At 44.6% G+C, this 15997-nt stretch overlaps 1 protein-coding gene across 3 annotated transcripts in view; it reads left to right on the top strand.

The window, feature by feature from the left end:
• LOC6591800 (FERM, ARHGEF and pleckstrin domain-containing protein 2) overlaps nucleotides 1-15997 on the top strand; it is a 37956-nt gene that overhangs the window by 1555 nt on the left and 20404 nt on the right. For all 3 annotated transcript variants that reach the window (XM_026985411.1, XM_026985457.1, XM_002017225.2), the window contains exons 2-5: nucleotides 7309-8203; nucleotides 15121-15353; nucleotides 15414-15635; nucleotides 15710-15953. In XM_026985411.1, coding sequence (XP_026841212.1) covers nucleotides 7940-8203; nucleotides 15121-15353; nucleotides 15414-15635; nucleotides 15710-15953 — 963 coding nt within the window. In that variant the 5' untranslated portion in view covers nucleotides 7309-7939. The remainder of the gene's footprint in view (nucleotides 1-7308; nucleotides 8204-15120; nucleotides 15354-15413; nucleotides 15636-15709; nucleotides 15954-15997) is intronic.

Here is a 15997-nt window from a genome sequence, read left to right as displayed (position 1 = left end):
ATGCTCTCCCTCTCTATTCTTGTATCTCGCTCTCCTTTACTCATGCACTCTCGTTGTTTTTCTCTTTCTATCGCCGTGGATTCTGCTCTTTTCCTGCGTGTTAAGCTGGTTTTTCCCATGGATTTTCCCTTTCGTTTCAAGCTTTCTTTAATGCTGTTCTGGATCTATATTGTATTAGATTTTTGCCGTAAGATGTGATTAAGGATATTATCATTCTTGAGAGTGAGCGGTAGATGGGAAGCAGCTTATTTCATTAATCAAAGCTTCAAATGGATAGTATAGAACTCACACCTCTAACCTCTTCAAATAATACATCTAATAGTACTGTTAATGGTAATTTAGAACCCTATTTATTACCATTCTTTATTTTCGGTATGATGTCAGCATATTCTTTATCTGGTTTTGCATAATGACGGGACATGTCCGCATATTCCTCGATATTGGTAGTGCAAAAAAGAGAAATAAAGAGAACGAGAACGAAAACACAAACTTGTAGATAACGGTTCAAAGATTGATAAGACACATAAAACAGACCCAGAACACAGTTACAGCACCAGAGAGTGAGTTCCTATAACGGTGTTCCGAAACAGACAACAATCAAATAGATAAACGATGGGTAAAAGAGGGCAGGCGGCAGGTGGCCTGCCAGTGAGATGGGGGTGGGGTGTAGAGTATTGCTGCTCTCCTATTTACACACGACCGCTTACATGCTTCGGAGCGCACTTCGTTATCAGTTTTTCTACATACACGAGTGTGTGGTGCGTGTGTGTGTGTGTTGTAGGGTTGCCAGGGGGTAGGGTAGGGCAGCGGAGGGACGGGACGGGACGGGTCGGGACAGAGATAAGCAAGCGACGACAACACTTGACTGAGTCCGAAGCGCTGTGGCTGTTAAAAAGACCCGTTTGTTGGCATAGCTGCTTCGCTTTTTTTCTACCTCTTTTTTTTCTGTTGATTTTATTTATTATTTTTTCGTTATTTTGGCAACTCCACCTATCCCCCGCCTCCCTTCTGCTGACATCATCATCCACAGATTTTCATGCTCAATTTGAAATCTAGAAAGGGGACACATGCATTTTATCGGGTCTCGATCACGAGTCGGCAAGGAAATGAATGAAATAATAATGGGGGAACGGCAGGCCAGCCCTTACAGAGATTACTATTTGCAGTGCAAATAGAGGAATTTTATGGGGTAGATTGACTCTAAAGTAAAATCAATTGCATTCTCATGTATTTTGTTTTTCTATTGAAAATTATACGGCACCTCTAAACCCTCTAACCAATCTAAATTATATTTAAAACAAATTATTAATAAGCAGTTTAATTTCAACTTCAAGATTACAAAGCTCGCGCTAGAAGTGGATTAAAAGTCGTCTTAATTATGGTTTTCATAACGAATATGATGATTGGAAAATAAATTTTCATGATAATCAAACGGCTTTCAGCCGCTCTCAGCTTAGAACTGGTTCTTAAAAACGTATAATAATATCTGATCAAGGGTCTTGGCGATCATATATTCTGTATTGGCATCCAACTTGTTGTAGAAACTAGATTGTAAAGTGGTCCAAATGAAAACTTCGTACACGTTCCTAACCCAATAAGAGTGTTTCCGTCGCGTGAGATACTATACGAAATGTATCCAATGGATAGGTCGGACCATGTATGGCAAAAGTCTAGGCAAACACAACACGGATGCAGAGTTCAAACATAGAAATATCACACGTTGCGGTGGTGGAAGGCGAATCAAACTTGGGGCCAAAAGAGAACGAGTTAATCGTGCAGATGAAATGGGTCAACATTGAGTCCGTCTGTACGTGTATCTCAAAGCTACACAGATACAAAAGCCTGCTGACAGTCCCCAGGCCTCAATGGGGCAAAGCAAATTAAGTTGCAAGCAAACTTCTGAGTCTCCATCTCTATCTCTCTCTCTCTCTCTCTCTCAGGCCATACATTATTTATTTGCGATCTCAATACGCTTTGTTGGCTTTCTGTGCCGGGAGGGGATGGGTGAGGGTGGCCCAATGCTAGGGCCGGGCCGGGTCGGCAGGGGGGGGAGAGGCACTTGCATTCATTGAATTTGTTTTGCCTTTGTTTTCTCTTCGGTTTTTGTTTTTCCAGAGGTCTAATTGAAATCTGTTGTCTTTCGGTTGGGTTTCGGCTGTGATTTACACTCGTTAACAGGTTTCCCCTTTTTTTTTGGCTTTGGCTTTGGTCAAAAGCATAAAACGATTTCCATTTCCGTTTCGGGGCAGCATACTCATAAATTCAAAATGTATCTTGTGTCGGCTCCGACGGCGGTCTCTTGACTTGTGCTGCATACAAATTGAGGACAATTTCAAGTGCTGCTTAGCCATGGTTGCACACACACATACACGCACACACCGACACAGTGTAGGGATCGCTTGTCCGAGGGTTACAGTGGATATGCGATAGGGATGACGGGAGCTCGTCATTTGAGATTGCCAGGGACTGTCATAATTTCAGGTGTTGTACGATCGATGCTCTAATCGCATCGGACTTAATGGGGTTATGGGGCATTATCTGTAGAGCCATATGTTTGGCACAGCCCTATCTCATGGGCAGATGAAAGTTTTCTGCATAACAGTGGATGTGAATGTATGGTTGCCGTCGGCTATCACAGCAGATGTTCGCTAAGAAGTCCATTCAGAGAAGGAAGTCCCCTTGGATAAGGATATGTCTTCGAGATCAGAGAGTGGAAATGCTATTTGACTCTTTTTCCGTACATTTGATTGTTCTTCTAACGAAGTTTCCCGCAACATCCGCATATCGATTGTCCTCCTGCTGTTAGCTTTGGCTCTACTGTACTTGGGCTTTATCCTTAACCCGTTTCTTTGTACTCGTTGAAAATGTCAGTCAAGTGTTCTGCGACAAGGCTGTCACCTCATCTCAAGAACTTTTTTGCACTGTCTCCCGCCTCCTGCCTCCCGCCTCCTGCCAACCGCCTCCCGCCTCCCCCCTGCTTATTCTTTTTACTTGCAAATTCTGCCATTCTGTATCTTGACTTTGTCCAACAAATTGCTATAATTTGTTGTAAATTCCATGAAAGTGCTTGTCCGCCATGGAAAAAGGGCGGTAGAGGGGAGGGGTCTACTGCCCGACTGTCTAATCAATAACCAGAGCCACTTGTTTGTTCAGTCAAAGTGTTGTCCGGCTGTCAACGACATTTATTTTCCCCCGTTCATGCAGGGCTCTTGTATGTATCTGTATCTGTGGAGCTACCTAACGACAATACTAATTGATTTCGTTCGGCATTTTCAATTGCGTTTTGTTGTGTCTATTTATGAGTGGTTTCCCCCCCCCGCACGTCTCCCCCACGAGTTCGTGGTTCGTTTTGCATATTAGCAAATCTTTTTGTTTATAGTCGTTGAGGTGAAAATATCTTCAAAGCAGTCGGTGGCTTGGAGTACACTTCTGGCTGTCTGGAACCTCTGGAGAGACACTTGCAGCTTCTATGGGTTCCATTAAAACTAAAATTAAAGTACTTCTTATGGCGAACAAAGGTTTCCATAGGACGATGCCTGCCAGAGCCAGATAGCAATTAAGAGATGCAGATTCTGTGGAATATTATCCGCTGACAAGTACAAAAAAACAACAAAAAAGATCAGACGATGAAGGGACACACATGTGCAGAGAGGACTCTCTGTGTGTGTGTGCCATAAAGTAAGGCCCTGCACTGTATATATAATCCAATGATAAACAAAGAGTCTTCGAGTCGTATAAAAAAAGAGCAACTGATGGGATGATGGTGCTGTTCCTGGTTTCTGGTCGAGGCTCCGTTGCGGGGGAAACTTTAAATAAATATTTTAATGAACTGCACTAAAGGCAGTGCAGTGCAGTGCAGTGCAGTGCCGTCCCGCTGACGGCTAAAAAGAGTTGACTTTGAAATGCACTCGCCGGCAGCAAGCAGTAGCACATCTGAGGAACGTCCATCCGTCAGACGGCGGAGTGCATCCTTTTATATTCAGGCTCGGGCACACACATAAAATACACTCTCTGTTCGGTGCATTTTATTTATAAACCGCTGTGAAACGTGAAAAAAAAAACACACAACCAGACAGACAGATGGAGTTGCAGCCACCATGTGGGCTGTAAAAAGAATATCTACTATATCTTTCGCGCTGGCTTTTGGCCCTATACAAACATCCATCCACAACAATTGTTGTTCTTTCGGCAGGGCAGGGGCTTTGGCCTGCTGTACATACATATTTCTTGGAATGGAAACGGCCCCAAGTGATTCATCTTCTCGTTTGGCAGCGGAATTATGAAAGATGCTCGAGATACATTTTAATTGAGATGCATTTGCCATCACAGATACAAAGATGCCTCTCAGTGCAGAGAGATTGAGATTGTTTCAATTTAAACGATGACAAAAACGAACTAAAAGCAGGGCATTGGAGAGGAGTGGATTGGAGTGGAGGGGGAAAACTCTTCTATAAGCAATTCAAAAGAAAATTATTATTGACATTTCGAATTGATATTGTCAATTATTTGGTATCCAATATCATATATGATGGATTTGTATATCTATGGAGATGATTTATGATGAATTGCAAGAGAGTTTTAATCAATGAAATATTAGGGGAGGGGAAACACTCTGAAAATTGGGAAATTCCTAAAAGAAATCTCTAAATATATAGAAGATACAAAACAATTCTGTAGAAATTAGAAAAGAGTTTGTGGAATGTTTTTCCTATGAAAAACTTCATTGTTAATGGAATATTTTGTGTGGAAAATACTTTGAACGAATTCTCAGATGTGTAGGCAAATAAAATTCCATGAAATGCATTCAAAAGCAGGGAAAACCACGCCCTTTTCCCGACCTTAGCCAACGGAGAGACACCCAAAGTGCCAGAATGGCAAAATGGCAGGCGGAAACTTAATTAAAGAGCCATGAATTTATGTCACTCCATAGTATATAAAAGTCATAAAACTTTGATGGGGACACACACACAACATTTTTTGGGTCACACGGATTCAAAAGGAGAGAGAGAGAGAGAGAGAGAGAGGGGGGGGTGGGGAAACTGGTTAAAAACTTCTTCATGCCTCCAGTTTTGGAGCCCAGCCACAGGGGACAGCCAGAAGCCACAGAGCACATCATTCGCCAATCTGAAGTTTATGGAATGCCGAAGAGTATGCCAGGCCGGCCAATAAGGCCAACAGATACGAGTGGACATAGATATAGCCTTGCCGTGGCCCAAGTTGGTGGCTCATCAAGCGGTACTGTAACCCCATTCTAGCACTGCTTTCAGTGCTCCCCGAGAGACCGGACCGGAGACCAGTGGCTGCCAGAGACCGCTTCTAGCGACTTGTCCATAAATTGTCGAGCATCATTAATATTGCGGCAACGTCTTGATGCCGCTGCCGTTTAAGGTGTTCTCTCAGTGTGTGTCTTTTATGATTAAGGATCAACAGAGAAGAGAAGTGGTCCACCAAAGATTGAGACCAAATCGGTGGAAAGCGATTGAAAGGCTACAAAGAACAGAAGGAGTTTCGAATGCTAGAACTCTCCTTCAAGGGAGACTTCAAAGTCTTCTCATTTTCTATCTGTTCCAAGGATTTTTCGCGGTCTCTTCCACATTAATCATCCCAGAATTCGCCAAAAGACAAAAGGCGGAGAGCACTGCCCGCATTTTATCTGTAGAAATGTGATTGAAGAGGCCACATGATAATCATTTGTGTGTTATTTATGACAAAACGTGACTTATGCGAACAGAAAAGCCACAACTTCACAGAGAGAAGGAGAGTTCTTCAGTCTGCCTATCCCTATCGGTCTCTGGAGTATATGCATTTTGTTATCAGAACCTTCTCAGTGAATGAAGATCATCTCTGTGGGTCATTGAACGATGTCAACGCTTGTCTCCGTGGTTATCATCGGCCTGAGGAGAACCTGCCCACCGCCCCCCCCGACTCTGGCGGCGGACAAGATACGAGTATTCTCATATCGCATCGTAAATTCACACATTTCACGCCCCATTCAACCGCATGGAAGTGCCTGGCGACTGGGGGCATCCTGTGTGTATCTCTCTCCGTCTTTTGCAAATTGACAGCCCGCCGTTTGGCCACGTTCGCATTTAAATTTACGAGCCACAAAACCATAAATAAATGGACACAGAGCGGACAGGAGGACGGTGTGGCTTGGAAGACGACTTCTTGTTCATAATTTTCCCATATTTTATTATTATATTTCGCTTCTACGAAAACGCTTCTCGTCTCGCGTCCCACATAGTAATTGGGCGCCAAGCTCCATCTCCCCAGTCCTCAATCAATCTGCATCTCTAAGACTGCTTTTGTATGTAGGCTGGAAGTTTCTTTTCTCGGATGCGATCCAACGCGTGGGCCGGCAGCCGCCACGTGGGTAGGCGGTGCCGCATCAAACCTGATTCGGCGGCAAACCAGAAGTTACACTCGTACTTCCACTTCCACTTCCATTCCATGTCCATTCCATTTGATTTCGTGCCGCTTCTGGGCCCGCTCGTCGTGATAAGCCTATTTATTTTTTCACAGGTGTTTTCCCTAATTTTCTTCTTTCCATATTTCCACAATTTCCCATTTTTATGGGCTTTTAATGTTTTAAATAATTCCCCTGACAGGCATTTATTTGGGTCATTGTTTTGGCTGTTTTTTATGTGCTTTTAATTTCTCAATAGTCGAATGGGTTTCGGCCCAGCCCCCAGCCCCCAGCCCCAGCGAGAGATGCTCGCCCACTGTCGACTGTCATCTTATTGTGCGAGGCCTGAGGAATGGTTTTCCATCCAAGACTCTGTCTTGTGAAGTCTGTCTCTGAGTGGGTCCACGCCCACTTTTGGCAAGGCGTTTGATACATTTCCAAGACGATTATTTCGATTTCTTTTGAAACTTCACGATCCTGAGATATAGGGCTTTGGAAATATGAAAAGAAACATGGCCATGATTGTGATTTATTTGAAATTTAATGAGATTTGTCCGTGGAAGATCGTGCGATATGGGAAAGGAAAAGTAGAGAAGTGTGTTTTCTTTGGTAAAAATATAAGAACTATTCAAAACATGGGCTCCATGGGCTTTCTCTGATGCAATGGCTGCCACATCCAGTAGCCCAGGGGATGCTTCCACGCAGAAACGCATATCGACCGAGGGGTGCTGCCACATGACGCGTATAAAAGTTTCTCTCATAATGCCTTGTCCCATATTTTATGAACATAAACCAGCAGAACAGAACCCACTGATAATCCAAACCGAAGAGCTTATGAATTTCCATCTTTTCCACTGCACTTAAAATTACGACTAACATATTTTCTCTCTCAATCTTTATAGGAAAACGATGGCCAGTCCGAGGAAGAACTGAGATGAGGAAATCCACGAGTGGCCCAAGCACATGCTGAACGCCGTAAAGCCGATTTCAAAACGAAACGAATATATATCTTTGGCTCTCTGCGCGAATAATGCCAGAGGGAAGTCAAGAGGCATCGTCGGAACGCACCAGAACGTATCCGAATTCGAATCCGAATCCGAATCCGCACCCGAAGACATGGCAAATGTGAAACACATGTGAGAACGTGTGCGTGTGTGTGTGTGTGGTGTGTGGCGTTATAGCTTCCAATTTGTTCTGTTATTGTTCTTTTCTGGATACGAAATGAAATCGAATTAAAGCCCACAGACACAGATAAAGATACAGATACAGTTACAGTTACAAAAACAGAGGCAGATAAAAAAAAAACAGAAGCGAAGAGACAGCTGAAATTCAATTAACGAAACGAAATACAAACAAACGAAGAAACCCCCAGTAGCATTCCATGTTTAAAGCATTTAAAAGAAACTCCTAAAGAAGACAAGAGACAACAGACAGAGCCAAAGAAGGCAGCAGACAGACCCTCGATCTATGCCACAGATCGGAGTCAACCGAGTCTTATTCCAGCCGTAATCCCCCAAAATTCTCGTCTACAAAATGTCCCTCGCCGACATGGGCACGGCCTCGCGATCCACCGGAGGCGGTGGCGGTGGCGGCGGCGGCAGCGGCGGTGGCCGTCACTATGACCTGGCCTCTGGCGGTGGCCCGGCAGGAGGTCTGCCCGGCGGTCGGATGACCCATTCGCTGAGCACACCCTCCGGTGTGGACGGCACCCCCTCAACGCCCAGGCATCGCGGCGGCAAGAAGCTTACCGTCCGCATACAAATGCTGGATGATTCGGTTACCATGTTTCAAGTGCAGGTGAGTCCAAGAAGAGTCCAAAGGAAGTAAGCTGGAAAGTCACTTCCACAAATGAATGCAGCTCAAAAAGTGTACGAGTGTTCGTTTAGCCACTTTATTCATGAAGTTAATGTAATATGAAAATGAAAATTCCATCCCTTATTGGATTGCCAGAATGCCTATCTGTGCATACAGTTTCCCTTCGCGTCGGAGCTATCTTCCATTTCACACAGGAAGCACCTGCCGAAGCGGAAGTCATCCGTTAAATGGAAATTGCACAAGTGCCCCTCCCCCCACATTCTCCCTTTTGGAACAAATAGCTTCACGTGCAAACGGGAAAATATGTATGTGAAAAGCTACTTTTAATTAAATGTAAACTCGAAAAAATGATACAGAGTGGCTTCACAGTCGGAGGAACTACGGAGAGATAAAGAAGTGGAATCGAGGAGTGTACTCCTCCACTCTGTGTGGAGTCTGGGGGCAACTTATGCGACAAGGGGCCCTGCGTTTGTTTCGGGCGCAGAAGAAGGCGTGGCTGGCAGTTTGTTTGGCATTCGGCCAGAGAATGAAGCACATTTTTTCGGTGTTTCCTCTGGCAAACAAGAGGCACAGAAATCAACAGAAGCGGCAGCAGCAGCAGCAGCAGTTGCAGTAGCAAGTGGAAAGTGGATGGTGCTGCACGGGGCAGATGCTGCACATCCGTTCTTTTGCCCCAGCCCCAGGACCACCAAAATAAAACATGGCATAGATTTCTCCTGATTCTTGGCTATTTTTCAGTGGACGAAAGAGGAGGTGCAGGGCGGCCAGGGAGTGGCAGTGCAGCATTTTGGGGTCTACGAACTGCGGTGGCTGTGGCCTGCAAATGTCTGATTGTCGACCGCAAATCGCATTAACGACGGGCAGGATTTCTGGTTTTGGGAGCAGTCCAAAACCACAAAACACAAATTAGAGCAGAGCATCGATGTGCCGCGTCATGGACACAACATGTATGTTGATCGCGAGTCGGGTCGTCATTTGGGAGCAAGGACGCGACAAAAGCTGAACATCTTTCTGCACTACTTGCTCTACGCTCTACCCATACCCTGCTTTCTGTCTCCTCCTCCTCGCTTGGTCGTACTCCTGCTTGCTCCTTTGTTTCTGGCTCTCGCCATTCGCTCCTCTCCCACTGCTTTCTGTCCGTTCGCTCCTCTCCCACTGCTTGCTGTCCCTCAGTTTCTGTGTTGGTTAATGGATTTTGTCGTAGTTTGTTGTTTGTTCTTATTGTTGGCGCTGCTGTTGCGCCACTTCCTGGCTCCATTAGCCCGGCCTAGTGCAAAGGCTTAGGCATTTTTCTGCCTACCATTGAAGTGGATACGCCCAAAAGCCTCACCTCTGCCACAGCCCCAGCCCCAGCCTGTGCCTCCGCCTCTCTCCTCTCTAGTGCAGACACATTTCAAAGGCTTCAACAAGCAAGGAGTGGAAATGTTTCAGGGCAACAACTACAACAGAATGGTGGCCATTGTTTTGGGGGGTTGCAGCACACAGATGGTGGCTGGGGGTTGTGGTTTCTCTCTGGACTAACCTTTTTGTGAACCAGTTGCACTTGAGGCGCTGCCCGATGCTCGGTAAATGTTGTGCTGCAAAGTGCTGCTCCACACAAAACTATTTTTTATGTACGAGTATGTGCCATGCCATTCGCCATCGCCATTCGCCGTCTGCATTCCACTCTTGTGGTATTTCTCTGCTTTAGCGCAGGCCCCCAGGCAGCTCTGGTGGTGGCGGTGGCAGCACTTTTTTGTGTCGCGCCTCTGTTTCAGGACTGACATTGCCAGTGGAAGTGCAGGAAGGACTCTGGCGGAGGACTGGGCTTGGGAGGATACAAAAAGGATGAAAGTTAGTTGTGAAATTAAGCTTAGGAAGTTGCTGGCTTGTATTTGAGTTTACTGTTTGGATAATGGAAAAATACTTTGTTATAAAACAATTATAGGGCAGGGCACAGTAGAAAAGAGCCACTTAAAAAAGGGGAATATGATTTCCTACGGGTATTGAAAGCAGTGCAATGGAAAATATTGATAAATAAGAGTCATGCGGGTTTTCTAATGATATTTGTTTGCTATTCCTTGGATTAATATCTTTATTAATGTATACGAAGCAGTTTAGAGGGAAAAAGCAGTTAAAAGCAGTACACAATAGTTTAAAGCAGCGAAAATCAGTATTCACAAGAAGATTATCTATTAGGAGCAGGTTAGGGAAAAACAAAGCAGTGCAAAGCAGTATTAATCACGGCAATGCAGTTTAAAGTGAAAATCAGTATCTATTAAAGTGTACATCAGGTTTAAAGAGGGAAAAACAGTTGAAAGCAGTGCACAGTTTAGAGAAAACAAGGCATCGCAAAGCAGTGCCAAGCAGTACCATGATATTTTTGCAAGAAAAATCATCTATAGCCAGGCTCTTTCAAAAAATACATCATTCTCAGTGGAGATTTGATTAGTTATTAAAAATGTAAGCTAAAGTATTACTTATATAAAGCAGTAGATGTCAATGCAAGCGATAAATTGCTGGGAAATTCCTATATTTGAGACCAATCCCCTGGGAAAAGGTTCTCTAAACCAAATAAAACGCTTGTAAATGTTACGGAAAATCAAAGCAGTTCCATTATCAACCGCTCAAAGCTCTTCAAACCTCTCACATGGCATTGTGCTTATATCATCGGTCCATGTCCATACTCGACGCGAAAAGCTCTCCTTGAGCTCCGACTGGTATTAAAAATTCAATCACGTTACAATTTCTGCTGTGACGTGCACTTCTTTCGCTGTGCATTGCGTATACGTAATATATATTGACATGGTTACATTTTTAAAAATAGAAACCCCATCCCCCAAGGCACCCTGCAACCCTTTCGCCCTTCTCCCGGTGCTTCGCCGCTGTGTGGTGTAGCCATAATATCAGTTGCAGAACCGTTTTCTCCATCGCATGTTGGCCCTTAAATAGAAATGAATACGAGTATGTGGCCTGGTCTTGGTCAACAACTGCATTATTAATCAAGGCTCCTAATGGATTGTGTGGCTTGTAAACGATAATGTGGCTGTGGCTGTGCCTCTGAGGATGTGGCAGACCTTGTCGGTCATGTGGTCCATGAAAAATAGCACTCAAACTTTACAAATGTAAACTTCCCCAAAGAAGAATGTGGCCAAAAATGTTTGCAATTGAAATGTTTTCGTGAATGCCAGAGCTCGGAGCGAATAACTTCTGGGATTTTTTCTTCTGCGGCTGCCAAAAGTTTAATGTTTTACACTCTACCTTAAGAGCCTCACCTCTCAATGCCTTATCCTGACGCCATTTCATATATTTAGCAAACAAAAGCACTCTGCCTGCCTGGCTGTCTGGTGTGTGCAAACATTCTTAAAAGCTTATCTTCCAGCGTGGAGAACGTTGTGCTGATAGCGCAGGAACACTGGAACACTGCAGAGCATTCTCCGAGAACTTTATTAAATTATGACGCAAATAATTGAGGCATTTATTGTACAATGTCGGGGTTCTTTGTCGGTAGTTGAATGGGATTTAATTGCAGAAACTTGAATCATCAAAGATCGCAATGAACAGACGATTTTCATTGGCTAGAAGGCACATACTTTCGGTTTGATTTCTTGGCTTACTTTTTGGATAATTCACAATCATCGCATAGTGTATTCCTAGTCCCAGAATTCCTCGCTTTCGGAGCATACGATCCTTTTTGGTGGGCTACGAGTAATCTCTAGATCTAAGACATTGCCAATTCCTTCTATTTATGGACACATCCTCAGAGTCAGTGTCGTAGTAATAAACCTTTTTCCATTCAACAAGCATTACGTACTTGCCAAAAAGTTATTCCGAACCAAAACATATTTTCGTCTAAACTCCAGAGCTCTTTGAAAAGACATTCTCAACTTTTCTGGTTACCGAAGAAAGTTTGCCATTCGAGGACCGGAGAGCCCGCAGCTCAGGGACTTGGCAGCAATATCAATGGGGGGGCTTAGGGTTAGGGTTAGGGCTAAAGGCCCCACTCAATAGGCAAGGACAATGCCGGCTATGACACGGGGATTGGAAGCGCCCGCATGTGCAGCTCCCTCCTAGAGGACGACACCTGCCTCTTGCAGTTCCTGGCCCTGGCTATGCCACCGCTGCTGTTGCTTCCTCCTCTCGACACAGCGACAAATTGAACAGCCGACAATTGTGGGCCAACTTTTGGCATATGGGGGGGGGGATGGGGAAATGGCGAGGGTTTTGCGAGAGGCTTGTTTGCATTGAAAAGCTTCCTGTCGTTTTGCCATTTCCGCTCTTCCCAGCCTGCAGAAGTCGCCAAAGTTAATTGGTTTGTTTTGTAGCCGGCCAAGAGGCGGAGGAGAGCCGTGTAGTAGACAGGAATTGCCCTTAAAGGATAAATGCTTTTGGGGAGTAGCCCCATAAAAAGGCTATGGGCGTGGCTGTGTCCCCCAACAAAGGTCTTTCGTACACTGCATCTCCTGGGAAAATGTCCTGCATTCTACCCTGATGTATCTGCATCCATGCTCTTGTGGCTCTTGTCATCATTTTTCTCTTGTTTGTCGAATTAATTAAAAATGTCCCTCCCAGAATTGGCACAACAATTGTCGAAAATTTGCCAAATAACATTTTAGTTTTTCGAGCCTGTAAATTGCATTTGTGGTAAGTGGCAAGTGGCAAGTGGCAAGTGCCATAAATTGCATTAACAGGGTTATAACAAAGTTTTTCGCTGTGAGTTCTATGGGGGGCCATTGGGGAGTTCGGCTCGGGTTTGCTTCGTCGACAGCTGAATGGGAAAACTAAAATGAAAATTTAATTGTGGCCTCCATGACATGGATTTGCTGTCGGTTTCTGTCGGTTTTTGGGGTTTTCATTTTGCTGTTGGTTTTCGGTTCGGTTTTTGGGGTTTTTGTTTCACAAAAAGGAGGAGCTTTAATGAGCGCTTAAATATTATTTTGCTATTTGCTGGAAAATAAGATAAATATGAGGCTGAAATAGTTGATCATTTATTGGGAATAAACCGATTTAATTTCTCCGAGATTTATTCTGTCAAAGTAAGAGAGATGTTCTAGCCGCTTCTACAGGCTTCTAAGCTGCAAATATTGTTCAATTGAAGGCGTTTCCAGTTCCGACGAATGGGGGATTTCGGGTTGTAGCACTGAGAACTCTTTGGCAAAAATTTAAACTGAATTCCACTCATAACGAATGCATCAGTAATTTCCTTTGTTCTCCCTGCGAGCTTTTATTTTATTTGTATTTATTTTTACTGATTATTTCATATCACATGGAAAACGGAAGCTGCGAAAAACTGCCGCATATGGCCGTTCCGTTTTATCTTTTTAGGGCTTTTACGAGTATCTTTATTTAATAGGATGTCCTGTCCGGACCACGCCATGTCCTGTCCTGACCACGCCCAATTCTGTTTGGGTTCTGTTCGTTCGATTTATGCGCCTGAAAGCCGCAAAAGCATTTTGGTCGTTTGCCAACAAATTTGTTGTCCTTAATATCTGGGTTTACATTTCTATACGACGAGTATACATATGCATGAGAGCCATAAAATATTCAAATGGAGAGAACAGAGAGGGTTTAATAACATTTTGGCACTCCTTGCGGAACATTTCACACTCTGATAGATTGTGTGTCCTGAGTCCTGTGGCCTGGGAGGAACGGGGTTCCTTGGCTTCGTTTGGAATAAAACTGACAAAGCACTTTCCTTGATTGGCCAGCGCTAGATCAAGCGTGGAGACAGCTGTGGAGCAGCAATCTCCTTGCTTCCCGATCCAAAAATTAATATACATATTCCACGAGTCACAGGGCACACACATGGCCTGACGTAAGAGGATTAGCAAATTGAAATTGGATTCCTAATAGGTGTTAGGACCAAGGATTTAATGGCCCATTAGCTGTTTTACTCATTTGCCTGCTAATCCCTGAAAGTAATTAGAGGAAAGGTTTAAGGGGTGGGCTTAGGGAGCGGCTCTACATGATGAACATTTCTGTTTGATATGCCATAAATTCGAAGTAGGCAACTGCTCTCCCGACAGCAATTTAAATGCTGGAACCACATAAATCATTCGCCTGAATTCGAAATATGAATACGACACATACATAGTTCATAAAATATGCAAACCCCTCGCTGGCAAAACGCGACGACCCAAATTATTTGTATATGACTTAATTGCGGCCTGAGACAAGCTGGCCCAGTTTTTTCCACTTGCTCCCAGAAGTGGCGAAGTGTGGCCCAAGCCCAAGCCCAGGCGTCAAACTCAATTGAAATTTATTCAAATGCAATCAGACGCTGCAGCGCCCGCCCCCACAAAAAGCATTTGTCGTGCGGCGGGCCGGTCGTTGTGGTCGTCTGAGATGATCTGAAAACTGCATGCTAGATTAGATTTTAACGAGCTCAATGAGTGTGCCAAGACCAAGACGCTAGCGGAGAGGCAGGAGTCTCCCACCTCATGGAGCCCCCGTGGCTTGTCGAAATTGGGCCTGCATGCCTGCCATTTAATTGCAGACCTGACATTGAAAAGTGGTGTGGCAAGGCTTTTGGGGTTTGCATTGAAGTGGTTCTTTTGGACAGGTCTTGGATAAGGAAAAAATGCATGAAAGCGTCTCCTAGGTGGTACTTTGAATAGGTAATTCCCTATAAATGTGAAAGTTCTGAAGACCAGGGCTCGTCCCTGCTGCCTGACGCTCTACAAGCGAATGCGGCAAGAGAAAATGCCCTAGAACTTCAAAAACAACATAAATGTCGTGTGCACGACGCAACCAATTAAAGCCAATGTCTTAGGTGTTCCTCGAATCCTAAAGACGATATTTTAGATCTCTCTTAAATGGTATTTTGAGCTGTTTCTTCCGCAAAAAAGTAGAAAGATCCTTCACACAATGCTTTGGGTTGATTCCATCGATTAAATCCAATTTCTTGTGTTATTTTCCAGGCCAAAGCTTTGGGTCGTGTGCTCTTCGAGCAAGTTTGCCGTCAGTTAAACCTACTCGAGGCGGACTATTTCGGATTGGAGTACCAGGAAATGTCCACACATACCAAATACTGGCTGGACCTGGAGAAGCCAATGAATCGCCAGGTGGGCCTCTCGCTCGTCGATCCCGTGCTGCGCTTCTGCATCAAGTTCTATACGCCAGATCCAGCGCAACTAGAAGAGGAGTATACCAGGTATATCGGGAACATCTGAAATCTCCACAGAGAATCGAAGGCTGAATGTATTCATTTTAGGTATCTGTTCTGCTTGCAAATCAAACGGGATTTGGCCACAGGAAGTCTACAGTGCAACGATAATACGGCCGCCCTGATGGCCAGCTACATTGTACAGGCCTCGTGCGGGGACTTTGTGCCCGAGGACTATCCGGACCATACGTATCTATCTTCGTACCGCTTTGTGCCCCATCAGGATGCCAGCGTGCAGCGGAAGATAATGGAGAACCACAAGAAGCATGTGTAAGACTATCATTATGGAGCTGCCCAGAACATTTCTAATATATTTTGCACCCTGTTCCACTCTGTTTCGATAGCGGACAATCCCCAGCGGAGGCAGATCTTAATCTCCTGGAGACCGCACGACGTTGTGAGCTTTATGGCATGAAAATGCACCCGGGAAAGGATGTGGAAGGCGTGCCACTCAATCTTGCGGTCGCCCATATGGGCATCACCGTCTTTCAGAACATAACGCGCATAAATACCTTCTCGTGGGCCAAGATACGAAAGATATCTTTCAAGCGCAAACGTTTTCTGGTGAAACTGCATCCAGAGGGATATGTAAATACGGGCTTTAAGATCATTTGTAGGATCATATTGATTGC

Source organism: Drosophila persimilis, unplaced genomic scaffold (genome assembly GCF_003286085.1).
Source record: "Drosophila persimilis strain 14011-0111.01,24,50 unplaced genomic scaffold, DperRS2 tig00000000-arrow-pilon, whole genome shotgun sequence".
In the NCBI taxonomy this organism is placed as follows: Eukaryota; Metazoa; Arthropoda; class Insecta; order Diptera; family Drosophilidae; genus Drosophila; species Drosophila persimilis.
Note: the sequence above shows the minus strand (reverse complement) of the source record. Positions and strands in the feature narration are given on the sequence as shown.